The 13,298-nt window shown below is 37.0% G+C and overlaps 1 protein-coding gene across 2 annotated transcripts in view; it reads left to right on the forward strand.

Moving 5' to 3' along the window:
- The first annotated feature begins 2,544 nt into the window (after positions 1–2,544).
- The window catches only part of RTKN2 (rhotekin 2), a 28,861-nt gene continuing 18,107 nt past the window's right edge, over positions 2,545–13,298 (forward strand). The window contains exons 1-5 of one of the 2 annotated variants that reach the window (XM_010009670.1): positions 2,545–2,738; positions 4,778–4,836; positions 9,879–9,932; positions 10,841–10,958; positions 12,479–12,679. In XM_010009670.1, the coding sequence (XP_010007972.1) occupies positions 2,578–2,738; positions 4,778–4,836; positions 9,879–9,932; positions 10,841–10,958; positions 12,479–12,679 (593 nt within the window). In that variant the 5' untranslated portion in view covers positions 2,545–2,577. The remainder of the gene's footprint in view (positions 2,739–4,777; positions 4,837–9,878; positions 9,933–10,840; positions 10,959–12,478; positions 12,680–13,298) is intronic. The other variant, XM_010009678.1, reaches the window with a different exon arrangement.

A 13,298-nucleotide genomic window follows, 5' to 3' on the forward strand; every position in this document is an offset into this window, starting at 1 on the left:
GCGGTCCGTCAGCCCTCCGGCGGAGGTGTGCAGGTCGGTAGAGGGCGCGGCGTGTGCGGGGGAAGCTGCCGGTTGTCTGTCCTGTGGTGGTGGTAGGTGGAAGCTGCCGGTGGTGCTGCCCTGGGGAGTGAGCTCCCTGCGCACCCTGCTCAGGTGCTCGGAGAGTGAAGCTGATGCCTTCTAACTCTAATCTTTTAGCCATTGATTTTCCTAATCACGAGGGTTTTCTTAAATCTCGAATCACTTGAAAACCTGAATTAGTTGTACTCAACTGTATCTGTAAAGCTATTGCTGTCAGTTGTGACAAATACTCGTTCCTGTGTCTAGCTAGAAAAGTCCCTGAGCTAGTATCTTGCCCTCACACTCTGTTTTAGAAGAATACTTGCTGCCTGACTTGCTTATTTTAAATAAGTACAATAGACCTATGGGGTTTAGATGAACGTGACAGTATTAAATCAGAAGTGTACCTTGGAATAAGATTCTGAAAGCTTATTTGTAAGGTATCAATTAAATAAAGTAAAATTCAATCTGTTCTACCTTCAGTAGCATCCATATAGTTTTTCTTAGTTGTTGTTGGCTTTTTTTCTTTGTTTCGTGACTCCACCACTATGTAAAACTAACGATCCTTGAAAATTTCTTATATTCTAGGTACACTTAGGTGGGAAATACCTAGACTCTTCCTGAAAGTATTGCTTAGGCAGCTCCTGAGTGTGGGCCTCAAATTCTCAACAGCTGTTAGTAATCTTGCCTGGGTTATACTGCCACTGGTGGGGGAAGGATGGAGACCACAAGGGAAACAGTGCCTTAGTAGACAGCATATGGCAAAACAGTGCCATGTCATTCCTCCGAGTCCAGATGGTGTGCTTGTATTTTTAGAAGAAACTGAAAACATATTAAAAAAAAAAAAAAAAAAGCTGACCAATTTTGGTTTCGTGTTTTTTTGTTTTTGTTTTTGTTTTTTTTTTGTAGACATAAAGAACTTCATATACTCTGAATCAGGCTGCTAAGTCATTCCTTCAGATGAGATTTATATTGTGTAATTAAGCTATGGTCCAACAACCATTTAATGCTAGTTCAGAATATTTTAGTCTGGAATATTTTATGTAAGCCTGGCTGAGATGAAGCATGGACTAAATTCTCTGCATAGTTCTGAAAGTCCTGGTACAGATACGTGGAGACGCCCTGAACTGTGAGAGTTTATTTCCTCTCCATAATTATGTACCAGGTAATAGGCCTGGAGAGGAGCCACAGCCTTTACTGGGTCAGTTCAGAGGCCTGTTGCCCTGGGAAATGTTGGGGGGAAGTACTGTTTTACTCTTCTGAAATGAAATTCAGCTTTGTAACAGCTGATGTATTAGTACTTTAGGCTTAAAGAATGAATAATTATTTCTAGGGATAGGTGTGAGCCTTGCTTAGCTTTCCATAGCTGTGTAAGATTTGATTTGGAATAAAAGAAGATTGATGAAAGCTATTTGCTTCCCTTCAGGGACAAGTGGATAGAGAAGCAGGTGGTGGGGATGTGGAGGTGTTGGTGTATTGCTTTATCCAGCGCTGGTTTGAACGTGGAAAAAGCACTTTATCCTGCACAAGGATGCCAGAGAGGGACTCTTCATTAGGGACTGTAGTGGTAGGACAAGGGGTAATGGGTTTAAACTTAAACAGGGGAAGTTTAGGTTAGATCTAAGGAAGAAGTTCTTGACAGTGAGGGTGGTGAGGCACTGGAATGGGTTGCCCAAGGAAGTTGTGAATGCTCCATCCCTGGCGGTGTTCAAGACCAGGTTGGACAGAGCCTTGAGCGACATGGTTTAGTGCAAGGTGTCCCTGCCCACGGCAGGGGGGCTGGAACTAGATGGTCCTTTCCAACATTAACCATTCCATGATTCTGCGGCTGTGTCACCAAGCAGGGCGAGATGCTTGTGTGGTGTCGAAGCTACCACAGCTGTCTGACTTTCAGTGCATGGCCTGAAACAGTCAAGTATTGGGATTTTTTTTCCTTTTTTCTTCCTGCATTACCTGAATTTTCTATCAATCAGAAGTGAAAAAAAACCCATGTTTTTTTTTAACCATTTTTAAGATGGTCAAAGAAGTAATGAGATTGAATGTCCGATTTAAAATGTTTCTGATATTTTTCCAGAGTTTAGGGTTTATTTTAGTAGCGATCACTATAAAAAATGGGTTATTAAATTATAAGCGTTGCTCAGTGACCATATGAGGGAACCATATGTTATGATCCTATGAATGACACATTGAGGCATGTAAATTTTTAGTAACTTTTAGATGCTATGGTTAGCTACCTGTTTTGGATTTTACATGTATAATGGATATAGTCAGTCTGCTACATCCTGTGTTTTACTCTTCTGTTCCTGAAGAGAGAAGCATCATTTTATGTTTAGTAACTATTGTAATGGCTGCATATGATTAAAACATAGGGTTTTATATTCCAACTGTGAAATAAATAGAGCTTGTTTAAAAATTCAGGATTCTGTTAGTTGAGTTTTTTTCATTTGGTCTGTTGGTTTTTTTTTTTTGCATATCTAGGAGTGTGACATCCAAGAGAAGATTAACTTTGAAATCCGCATGCGAGAAGGCATCTGTAAACTACTTGCAGTGAGCACACAAAAAGACCAACTCTTGCATGCGGTTAAAAACCTGATGGTTTGCAATGCTCGTATACTTGCATACAGGACAGAGCTACAGAACCAGAAAGCAGAGCTGATCTCATGCAGAACCAAAGAACAGTGAGTAAGAGCTCAAATTCAAATGAAACATTATGAAGCAGGCTTTTGCTTACGTGGATTCCTAGCAGCCTGTCTAGGAAACTGGATTTAAACCCTTCTTTCTGTCTTCCCCATACAAGCATACATTACTGTTGCCTTAAAACGTTACTTTAAGACTGTTCCAGTATCTTCTTTTTACTTTAGAAAATGAGATACAAGTCATGTTTTTCTGGGTAGATTTTATTATTGAAATGCAACTACAATTCAGCATCTGAATATCAGGTAACAGCCAGATTTTCTTGATTACCTTTAGCTTAAAAAAAAGGACCTAACCAAATCTGAATGAACAAAACTGTCCAAGAATACACCTACTTCTATTTTTCATTCTTTCTGTTGTTATTACGGTTACTTTAATGATGGAAGCATCATGGTTAATTGGTACCCTCTGCTGGCCGCTTCTGTTAACTACAGCGAAGTAACAACACCAATAAATATGAAGAAAAATCAGTTTAGTTGAAAATATTCTTGCATTATAAGTCTTGAATGAAGAGTGTTTATTTGAATAATGTTATAATTTTTGCCTAATAAAATATATTTTGGGTACACTGTTGAGAATCATGGTGCAGAGACGCTACTGCTGTCATGTTACTGCTTTAATGAAATATTACATTGCACTTTAGCATAGAAACTCCTTGAGTACATGCTTAGCTCCAGTTAATTGTACCTTTAGGAACAGTCCTGCTACTTTTGCTTTCGCAAATGCGGTCTTATAGGAGACTGTTGAAGGAAAGAATTGCATTTTCCGACTACATCAACCATTACCATGAAAGCTGATTTTTAAAACTAGCACTTACAGTGTGTGGTGTTCTGTAGCTATCACAGCTGTAATGCTTTTTTCTGCTAGGGTGAAGACCTTTATAGTGATTCATTTTTAATTTATGTTTTTAATGATGGAATAATATCAGGTATTTACTCACTCCTCTGTCTTTGATGTTAGTGACCACAGAATGGTGATGGCTAGAACACATCTAGAACAGGGCAGAGGTACTTGAAGATATATCTGAACAGTGGTATTGTTTTCTTACAGTAATGTTGAGCTGCATTTTCTACTTGGCTTGTGTCTGTCATGCATTGCTTAGAGTTCTGTCTTAAGTGATACTTTGACTTGTCAGTGGAGGTCATAAGAAGAGGCGCATGCTATGGGGTTATTTCTCTACCATTTCGATCGTGTCTTTGATAGCTGATAATGCATTTGCAGTTCTTTCAGCATTTGCTGAAGACTGGAATTTGGCTAAAGCTTAATCCAGATAAGATGATGATGGCTGAGAGAGAAAATTCTAGGGTTTTCAAGTGAATTTTGCCCCTGTTTCTTGTTATGTGCCTCTGTAATCTGTGAGTTCGGAAGATATTAGAACTGCCTCTGGAAGTCAGAATATTGGTAGCAGCTAAAAATTTTCATTTCGCCTTATTTGGTTAGGAGTTAGGAGCAGTAGCAGGTATAAGGAGAGCGTTCTATTGTTACAGCTTGGTTTGATTCAATTTAAGGTTGACTTTGAGATCTACACTCCGGCTACTTAGCAGAATGTCTGCCTCCATGTAAAATCGCAGTAGTAACAATGCAACCTTTTATAATTAGTCTGTATTTATAGAGGAGGTGGCAATTCTCTACCCAATAATAGAACTGATAAATTAAGTTGCTTATTCATTGATGTGTACGGGAGGAGAAAATTTGATAACGTATTTAATTCTGTTGGAGCTGGAAAAGACAAGGAAGACGACTCTACTTGTCTTTTAATACCTGGGTTAAATAAGCTTGGGAGTAAAATCTTCTAGGGAATTGAGAAAATTGATCATGTACCTTCCTTCTAGATTATCTTCAACTCAAGAATCTTAATGATTCATATCTTAAACCAGAGATACCAAATTTAACTTTAAAGAGAAGCATGTGAAATGAGCTATAATATGAAAACCCTGACACTTTTTGATGTTTAAAGGGTTGAGTTTTAGAAGTCTAAATGCATAGATCTCAAACCTTGTTTTTCTTTTCTTCTTTTTGGCAGGTTTTCAGAAAATGGGAGAAAAGACCGGATGGCATGCAGAGCAAAGGTTGCTATATCAGGTAAGTGGCTGGGTATTTACTTAATTATAGGAGCTAATTGGCTGGACAGTAACTTGTAATACAAACTGTACAAACAAGATTGTATTTTTAAAGTGTATATGTGGGGCGTATAAATGATCTTGTGCTTCAAGGGGACTTGTGCTTCTAAGTCACGCACCTGCTTTTGAAGAGCCTATCTAGTATTTCCATTTTATGTTCAGGGGCTTTCACAGCTGGAAATACTTCTTTTCTATTTGTCATGAGGTACTGAATACGTTTCAAAGCTAAGTAAGTGTGAATGTGCTGATAATTTTTTTTTTTATTTCTCTCAACAAAGACAAACTTTGAAGGGATCATACAGGGTGTGCCTAACCAGTTGAGGGCAGAATTATAACTAGTATGCAAATGTTATTTAATTACTGCAGATTACATTACTACAGCAAAGGTATAGTGGTATGGCTTCCATGCAAACTAGCGACAAAAATATTTAGCAGTCATTTCCAGTAGGCTGGTACACTGTTTCTTAGCCAGTTCTTGAACTTCAGCACTATGAATTTATCATTTTGTTTGCCTATGCCAATAGTGGATTACTATAGTACTACATTCAGCATTCATGTAGTTGTTCCTTGTGGCTGTTATGCTAGCTCTGGGAACAGATCTGTTTGTGCTTCCTGACCTACTTCGTTAAAAATAAAATAGTGTTGGAGGGCTCACTCCTTAAACTGTTTAGGTTAATTCTGCTTGTTTTGGCATATCTTTAAGCAAGGTAACGTCTAGTAGAAGAGTGGTGAGCACATGGTTCAATAATGTTTTCTGCCAGCACAGCTGTTTGCAGAATGCGTCTGTCCTTCCTCCTTGTCATAGTTGGATGAAAGCATCTATTTGTCTGTCTGTGCTGTGGTTGCACCTTTCTTTGGATTTATAGTTATCTGCAGTGAAGTCTTTAGGATCATGTAATACACTCTTGTTATTTCTAGAAAATCAGAATTGTGTAAGGACTGTGTTCTTAGTATGAAAAATTTATTTAAGATGTGAAACATTTAGCCAGGTTTTTTTTATGGGACAAGAGAACAGAAGGTTGAAATATACCGCTTCCTATTATATGCTGTCTGGTAATGATTCTGTCCAGTTACTAACATAGCGGTTCTCAAGCTGGAGGTTATGATCCTCAGAGGTATGGCATAGACTGAGGTGAAGAGCAGAGAGAGACAGCAACTACCTTGTGAATGCAAATCTTTGAGTGCTGGGATGCTGCCATGCCTCACCCCCTTCAGATACTCGTGCCAGGAAGCCTGGCCAGCTATGTTTTACAGCAGGAAAGCCCAAATTACGTTCTCAGCCTCTGCTGCGGGATTTATGCTTTCTATAGATCACCTGTAATTAACTCATTTTCCAACGTTTTTGCTTGAGAAGCAGAGAACTGGGGTACATGAGAAGTAATTGTGGGGACAGGCTTGTTTGTGCTTAGCAAGGGAGGAGCCTCTGGGCAAGATAGATGATTGGGAGATCCTGAGATGATATTACTAAAATGCCTCCTTGGTTCCTCCTTTTGTTGTCCTCTGACCCATTACCCTGTGTTCATCTAGCATTTCAACCCAGGTCCTGTCTGCTTCCGCAGCTGCAGTATGGTCACATACTGTGATGTCCCATTATTATTCTTTCCCTGTTTTTCCCACTCCTTGTGTAGCAAACTGGCATGTTGCATTTCTCCTCTCTTGTTGCCAGCCTTGGTGTATTTGCAACTGAAGTTGCCCTGCATGTTTGGAAGGCACACGTGTGTGTGCATGTGCCTGCCTTGTTGAGAATGCAGTTGCGAATACAAGCGGTGTGAATCAGGAGATGTCGTGACTGAATTGTCTGGGAGAGGCTGGAAATAAGGAGTGAGTGGTAGTCCATGTAATATGACAGGACATGTAATTTAAGAACTGAAGATACAGAATTTCTTTTTAGGGGAAAGTAATCCGTCTACTTATAAATATATTAGCGTATCATATGGTTAGTACATGCCAGGAGCTTAAACTATTACCAAAAAAAAGTGTGATCATGTGGCCAACACCAAAAGTTCAGGAACAGCTATGCATGAGTACTGAGGAATGTACTCCCACAGAAAGCAACTGTATGTCAGATACTGTGTGGGGAGCGCATTCCTTAATCTGCAGATTTTCACACTTGTATTATTTTTACTTATTTATCCCCCACATGTGTGAATAAATTATATATTTACGTTATCAATTATTTTGTCAGAAGATAATACATTAAATGTTGATCAAAAAGCATAATCATAATTTAAAGTAATTTAAAAGAAGAATCGTTGGCTTTAAATCTGATTAATTGTAGTGTTTGAATGTGTTCAATTTGAATCCACATGGATTTACAGCTAATGGTAACTGAAATTAAGGCGTGTGAAAATTGATCTTTGTTTTTGATAAATGGCAGCTCTTTCAATCCAAGAATGAATTGAAAACTGATTTACAAGTAATGTGTTGGAAACTTGATCAAGCAATTGACTATCTGTAGCCTGATGATTTTCTAAGGTACAAATTTTTCAGCTTGCATGATATTGAAAATGGCATACAGAAGTAATCTTTAATTTAGTACTCTAATTGTTAACAAGACCTATTGAGCACATTAAAATTGTTGTTCAGGTGAAAAAAAGCTTTTATTGTAACTCTGTTTCACATTTATGTAAATTAAAGATCTTTGTCTTTTAGGAAAGAAACATTCTGTGCTTTGCCACTGGCAGAGATAAATACACGTATGTTTTTAAACTTTGAGAGAGACTTCTATAACTGTTTTAATGAAACATGAAAATGTAGCTATAGGACAATGGGTAATGGGTTTAAACTTAAACAGGGGAGATTCAGCTTAGGTTTAAGGAAGAAGCTCTTTACTGTGAGGGTGGAGAGGCACTGGAATGGGTTGCCCAAGGAAGTTGTGAATGTTCCATCCCTCGCGGTGTTCAAGGCCAGGTTGGACGGAGCCTTGGTGACATGGTTTAATGCGTGGTGTCCCTGCCCATGGCAGGGGGGTTGGAACTAGATGATCTTAAGGTCCTTTCCAACCCAAACCGTTCTATGATTCTCTGAAACCATTTCTGTTTCTTTAGTCTAAAAACCTAACTATTTTTAGAAATTCTTACTATGCAAATGTGTCTTTGAATGGCAGTTTAAAAGCGTGGTGATGTATTGATTTTTAGGAAGTTGTGGCAGTCTAAAGCTGTATACTGGCAGTTTACTCTTGAAAATTCGTTAGTTTTTATGAACACTTAAAAATAGATGAAATTGCAAGCTTCAAAATTGAAATATTGTGTAAAATAATATGTCCCATAATATAACCAAAATTAGCTTAAATTTCAATTTTATTTTTATTTAATGTAACTTCTGAAACAGACTAACTCTATGCAGTTTCACTTAAATCAACGTTGCCCAAGGAAGTTGTGAATGTTCCATCCCTCGCGGTGTTCAAGGCCAGGTTGGACGGAGCCTTGGTGACATGGTTTAATGCGTGGTGTCCCTGCCCATGGCAGGGGGGTTGGAACTAGATGATCTTAAGGTCCTTTCCAACCCAAACCGTTCTATGATTCTCTGAAACCATTTCTGTTTCTTTAGTCTAAAAACCTAACTATTTTTAGAAATTCTTACTATGCAAATGTGTCTTTGAATGGCAGTTTAAAAGCGTGGTGATGTATTGATTTTTAGGAAGTTGTGGCAGTCTAAAGCTGTATACTGGCAGTTTACTCTTGAAAATTCGTTAGTTTTTATGAACACTTAAAAATAGATGAAATTGCAAGCTTCAAAATTGAAATATTGTGTAAAATAATATGTCCCATAATATAACCAAAATTAGCTTAAATTTCAATTTTATTTTTATTTAATGTAACTTCTGAAACAGACTAACTCTATGCAGTTTCACTTAAATCAACAATAAGTTCTGTGGGTAAAACCCTGTCAGAATACATGACAACCATGCCAAAATACCACTACCGTTTTGCATCTTAGCATACTACCATATAGCTGGTCCATATATATTGGACTATATATAGTTATATATATGTTGGACTATATATGGTTTTATATATATATAGGGTTGTATATAGTCCAATGTAATGTGGATTTTTCGATCGGTCCTATATGAAGATCAACACTGGAGTCAGCAGTGCTGCTTTATAACATTACTAAGATTTTTACCAAAATACAGTTGAGCTAGTGCTGTTCACTGCTGCCATCATGTGTCACTTAATATATTGCATATACTTTTAAACAGCACTGGGTTGTACTTAAAAAAACAACTTTAGATTTATAAAGGCCCCACTACATTTGTCTTTAAACAAGAGACTAATAAGAAACATTATGGATAAACTTGAGTGCTTGAAACTGGAGGAAGATGTCATTCTATTCTGTTGGATTGAATAGATAAATTGAAAAATTTGCTGAAAAAAATACTTTCCTAATATTAAAATGACAAGCATGACTTAAAATAATGGTCTGTAATTGCCTCTCTAGTATGGTTCTGAAGTAGAAGGATATTTGAATTAAAAAAAAAAATTAAACTTTTTATGCCAACTTAGACAATTCTAACTGGGAATGTGATTATAAGTCATATTTTCTCTGTGGTTAGCAAAACAAGACTTAAGTGTTTGTAGTATAAGTATTCTAGTCTTTCCATTAAAACAGGAAGTTTTTCTTCTTGCAGTTGGATGAGTGATTTCAGCACAAGGCAAGCAGCGTTTCAGTTTACATCTGTGCATAATAATGGCTCAGAACTTCTGTTTTCTCTCAGAACCGTTACACAGCCACTGTGAAATGTCATTTCAGGTACTTTCAAATGAGATTTAAAGTATTATTTATCCTAGCTTTTCTAAAAGAAAATGACATTTCAAGGTGAACTAACTGATGAATTTTCTTTTGAAATGGATAATAAAGATGAAATAGTTACGCTGTTCTTTGGGTAGAAGATCCTGTTTCCTCCAGAAAGGAAACAAGAAACTTTGTCATTTGTTTTGATCACAGATCTACAGTATTGGCTATAACTTAATTTCCCAACCTTTTTTTTTTTCTCTTTAGATATTCGAATACCATTAATGTGGAAAGGCTCTGATCACTTCAGCAATAAAGAAAGTATGTAAGATGTAATAACTACTGTGATAAACAATTGCTTATGCCTGTAAATTTAAACTGGATGGGGAGGTCTATACTCATTTTAACCCCTTCTTGGACCTTTCAGTAGGTCCATGTTTTACTCTGTGTAGTTGCTTTTGAAGTTGTTGCTTGTGGCAAGCTGAGTTAGTTCCAAGTCCTGTGGTTTTGAATGTTTAGACCTTAGTCTTTAAAAAGTCCTCCTAAGGAGAAATTCCAGAGGAAGAAACAGACAAGCATTGCTATTAAGTAGATAGCTGAGAAACTTGTGATTAAACATGTTGTTCTATGTCTTGTTTACACTTGAGAGAGTATATTTGAGCCTGTTTCCAGTGAGAAATTTAAATGAAAGTTGTCTGTTGGTGTTAAATATACTATTGGATAGTTTTCAAGTACATGCATTTTGCTGTGTCATGGAGATTAACCCTCACTCTGTTCCAGCTGTCACCTGGCATTGATTTCACTTTGATTTTTCAATACAGTCAGAGGGGCGAAGCATGGCAAAATAGTCTAATCCTATATAGTATATCCATAAAATGATATAGGCTTTGGATCGAATACTGGAGCTTTTTTGCTTAATATCAGCTTTACTTAACAAAATTACATTTTCACTAACATTTCTGAAGTTGCTACCACAAACTATAACTGATTATCAGAAAAAGTAGCGCAGAGGCAGGCATTTTTTTCCTCTGTGAATATTGCTTTACTTTCACAGCAGCTTTGATAGTTCAATTATCATAAAATCCAGTGACGAAAATTTATGGTGGGAAGAACTGGAGGGCAATTCCTTACAGGTCAGAATTACCATTTCTTCTACTTTTGTTTACTGGAAGTATTTAGTATTCCAATGTGTAATATGGCTAATAAAACATTTCTTTGGCTTTCTCTAGAATCACAGCGCTATGCAGTTTTTTGTTTGTTCAGAATGGGAGCTGAGGTTTTTGATACAGAGGTGGCTATTGTGGATAAAGCAATAACAGATCTCTGTTTTGAAAATGTAACCATATTGTGAGTATAATTTACTTCTGTTGAATGAAGTATGAATATTGCTGTTTCTTTTGAAAGTGGATATGATTATGAGTAAGATTAGCTTAGGTCCACTAAGTTTTTCTGTGGACAAAGGAAACAGTAGAGGTTTCGTTAGTGTCAGTGGATAGTGGAAGCCCTTTTTGGAAGGTTGGTTTTCATGTACATAATGATGCTGATTGTGCCACTTGAACTGTACTACTTTTCATTTTTGCTATGCTGAAGCATTTTTCTTTATATGAAGGTATAAACAAACTTGTATCTCAAGGACAGAATTAATTTACTACTAGAACCTGAAATCATTATGAAAGTATAGGCATGGATGTTGCACCCAGTGTTTTAAGTATTATTCTGTACAGAAGGCTATGGTCTCTTTCCGCACTTCATGTTCTGTTACACCCATATGAACATGTGCTACAGCCACAGTCTTTATAGTTAAAGAATATGAAGAATACTAGACAGGAAATTATTCACTTATCTTTAAAAGTAAACTGGAAAAGAGTAGAAAGGTGTTCTTATAATTCTTTGTGGCTTTATGATTTTTAATAGAGTCCTGAGAGGTACTTAATTGCCCTCTCCCCCCTCCCCCCGCCTCTTTATTTTTTTATATTAGCAATTTAAATTTGGTCTCTTGAGAAAGATTGACTGGAAAACTAAAACTACTGAAAAATTTAAATAAAGATCCTGAAAACTGAGTGGTTGAGAGAAAATGGATCTTTAAATCAGATTTTCTTCAAAGATGAAACTTGACCATTAGAATTTTCTGTGAAATACTGCAACAAAAGCAGAAGAGACCCTCTAACTTGCCTGTATCCCCAAAATAAAGACAGACCTTTTATAAAAGCCTTTGGGATTATTTCATTATGGGCATGTGTGTAATGACATGATTTGTACCTGAAAGATGAGGTTAGGCTTCCAGTTTGATGAGTAAGCTTGAGAACAAGACAATCAATAGAAATGAAAAGAGAAAGCACAAGCTGTGGACAGAAGTTATGAATGACAATTTTTGTTGGTTGTAAGCAAGATAGGATTTTTTATAAATGTGTGAAGGGAATGGGGTGCAACTAAGGTATCTTTAAAACAGCTCAATCTGATTTAGGGCCATAGGCATGGATTGGTTTTCAATCGTGATTTTTTTATGTAACAGTAGAGGGCAGATTTAAGTGTGTTTGAATGTCGTGCCTGTGTATTTCCATAACATGGAGGTTTGTTTTGGTTTTTTTTTTTTTCCCCCCCAGTTTTTAACCTAAACGCTGAATTTCCTGTTTGCAGTTGTTTATGGTTTAATTATAACATCCATCTCATGACTTCAGCGCTGAGTTACTGCTGTGTACTCTAGTCTTTAATTCCATATTAATGTATGTCTTCGCCTGAATCTTATGACATTCCTTCGTTTGATTAGAAATACATGTTATTTAATATATATAGTAACAGCAGCATTCCTTGCCTGCATACTCTGTTTATTAACAAATGCTCTGAAATTTTCTCCTTCTCCCTTTCAGTGATGAAGCAAGACCAGATTTCCAGGTGAAGGTTGAAGTGTATAGTTGCTGTACAGAGGAGTCTTTATATGTAACAAATACACCTAAGAAACTAGCAAAGAAACTTAAAACATCCCTCAGCAAAGCTACAGGGAAGAAACTCAAAGCTTCACTGGAAGAAGACAGCACTGAATCCCTTTTGCCTCCTGACCCTGTAATCCAGTAAGACATACCTATTGATATTCTGGTTTTATTGTTTTTAAGATAGAAATAAGCCAAATGTATTGTAATCTTTTGGCAAATTGCCAATAAATTGTTTATTTCTGTACTTACGCAAGTGAAAAAAAGAAAATAATTACATTTTAAATAGGAAATGTGAAAGTGTGAATTCCAGTTATGTTGCTCAGCCTTGGGACCTGGTTCTGATCTTGAAACACAAAAGTAGGCTTTATTTTTCTGCTATACAGCTAAATAGCTGGTAAATTCACTGTTACTTGCAAACAAAAGGTATTTTTACCTTGACCTCTGGAGGAAATCAAGCTTGTACAATCTGTCTGGGTCCCTCTGTCTGTCTACCTCTCCTTTTTCCTTTGCCATTTACTCCCTCCCCGGTATTATTTTTGCACCTAGCCAATTTTACTCATACTTGACAGAGGTAGACATGTCTAGAATCTACAAGTTATGTCAAATAAAGAAATGTGGTTTGTAGGTGGGAGAACCCTTTCTTATATGCTCTCCCATAATGAAGCTGACCAAGTTCTTTTGTTGTGCCTGGGGTATATGCTGTGCACACAGGGGTCATTCCACTTGCTGGCTTTTCAGTAAAACTAGACTGTCAAAC

The sequence above is a fragment of the Nestor notabilis genome, unplaced genomic scaffold, assembly GCF_000696875.1.
Source record: "Nestor notabilis isolate BGI_N333 unplaced genomic scaffold, ASM69687v1 scaffold29110, whole genome shotgun sequence".
In the NCBI taxonomy this organism is placed as follows: domain Eukaryota; kingdom Metazoa; phylum Chordata; class Aves; order Psittaciformes; family Psittacidae; genus Nestor; species Nestor notabilis.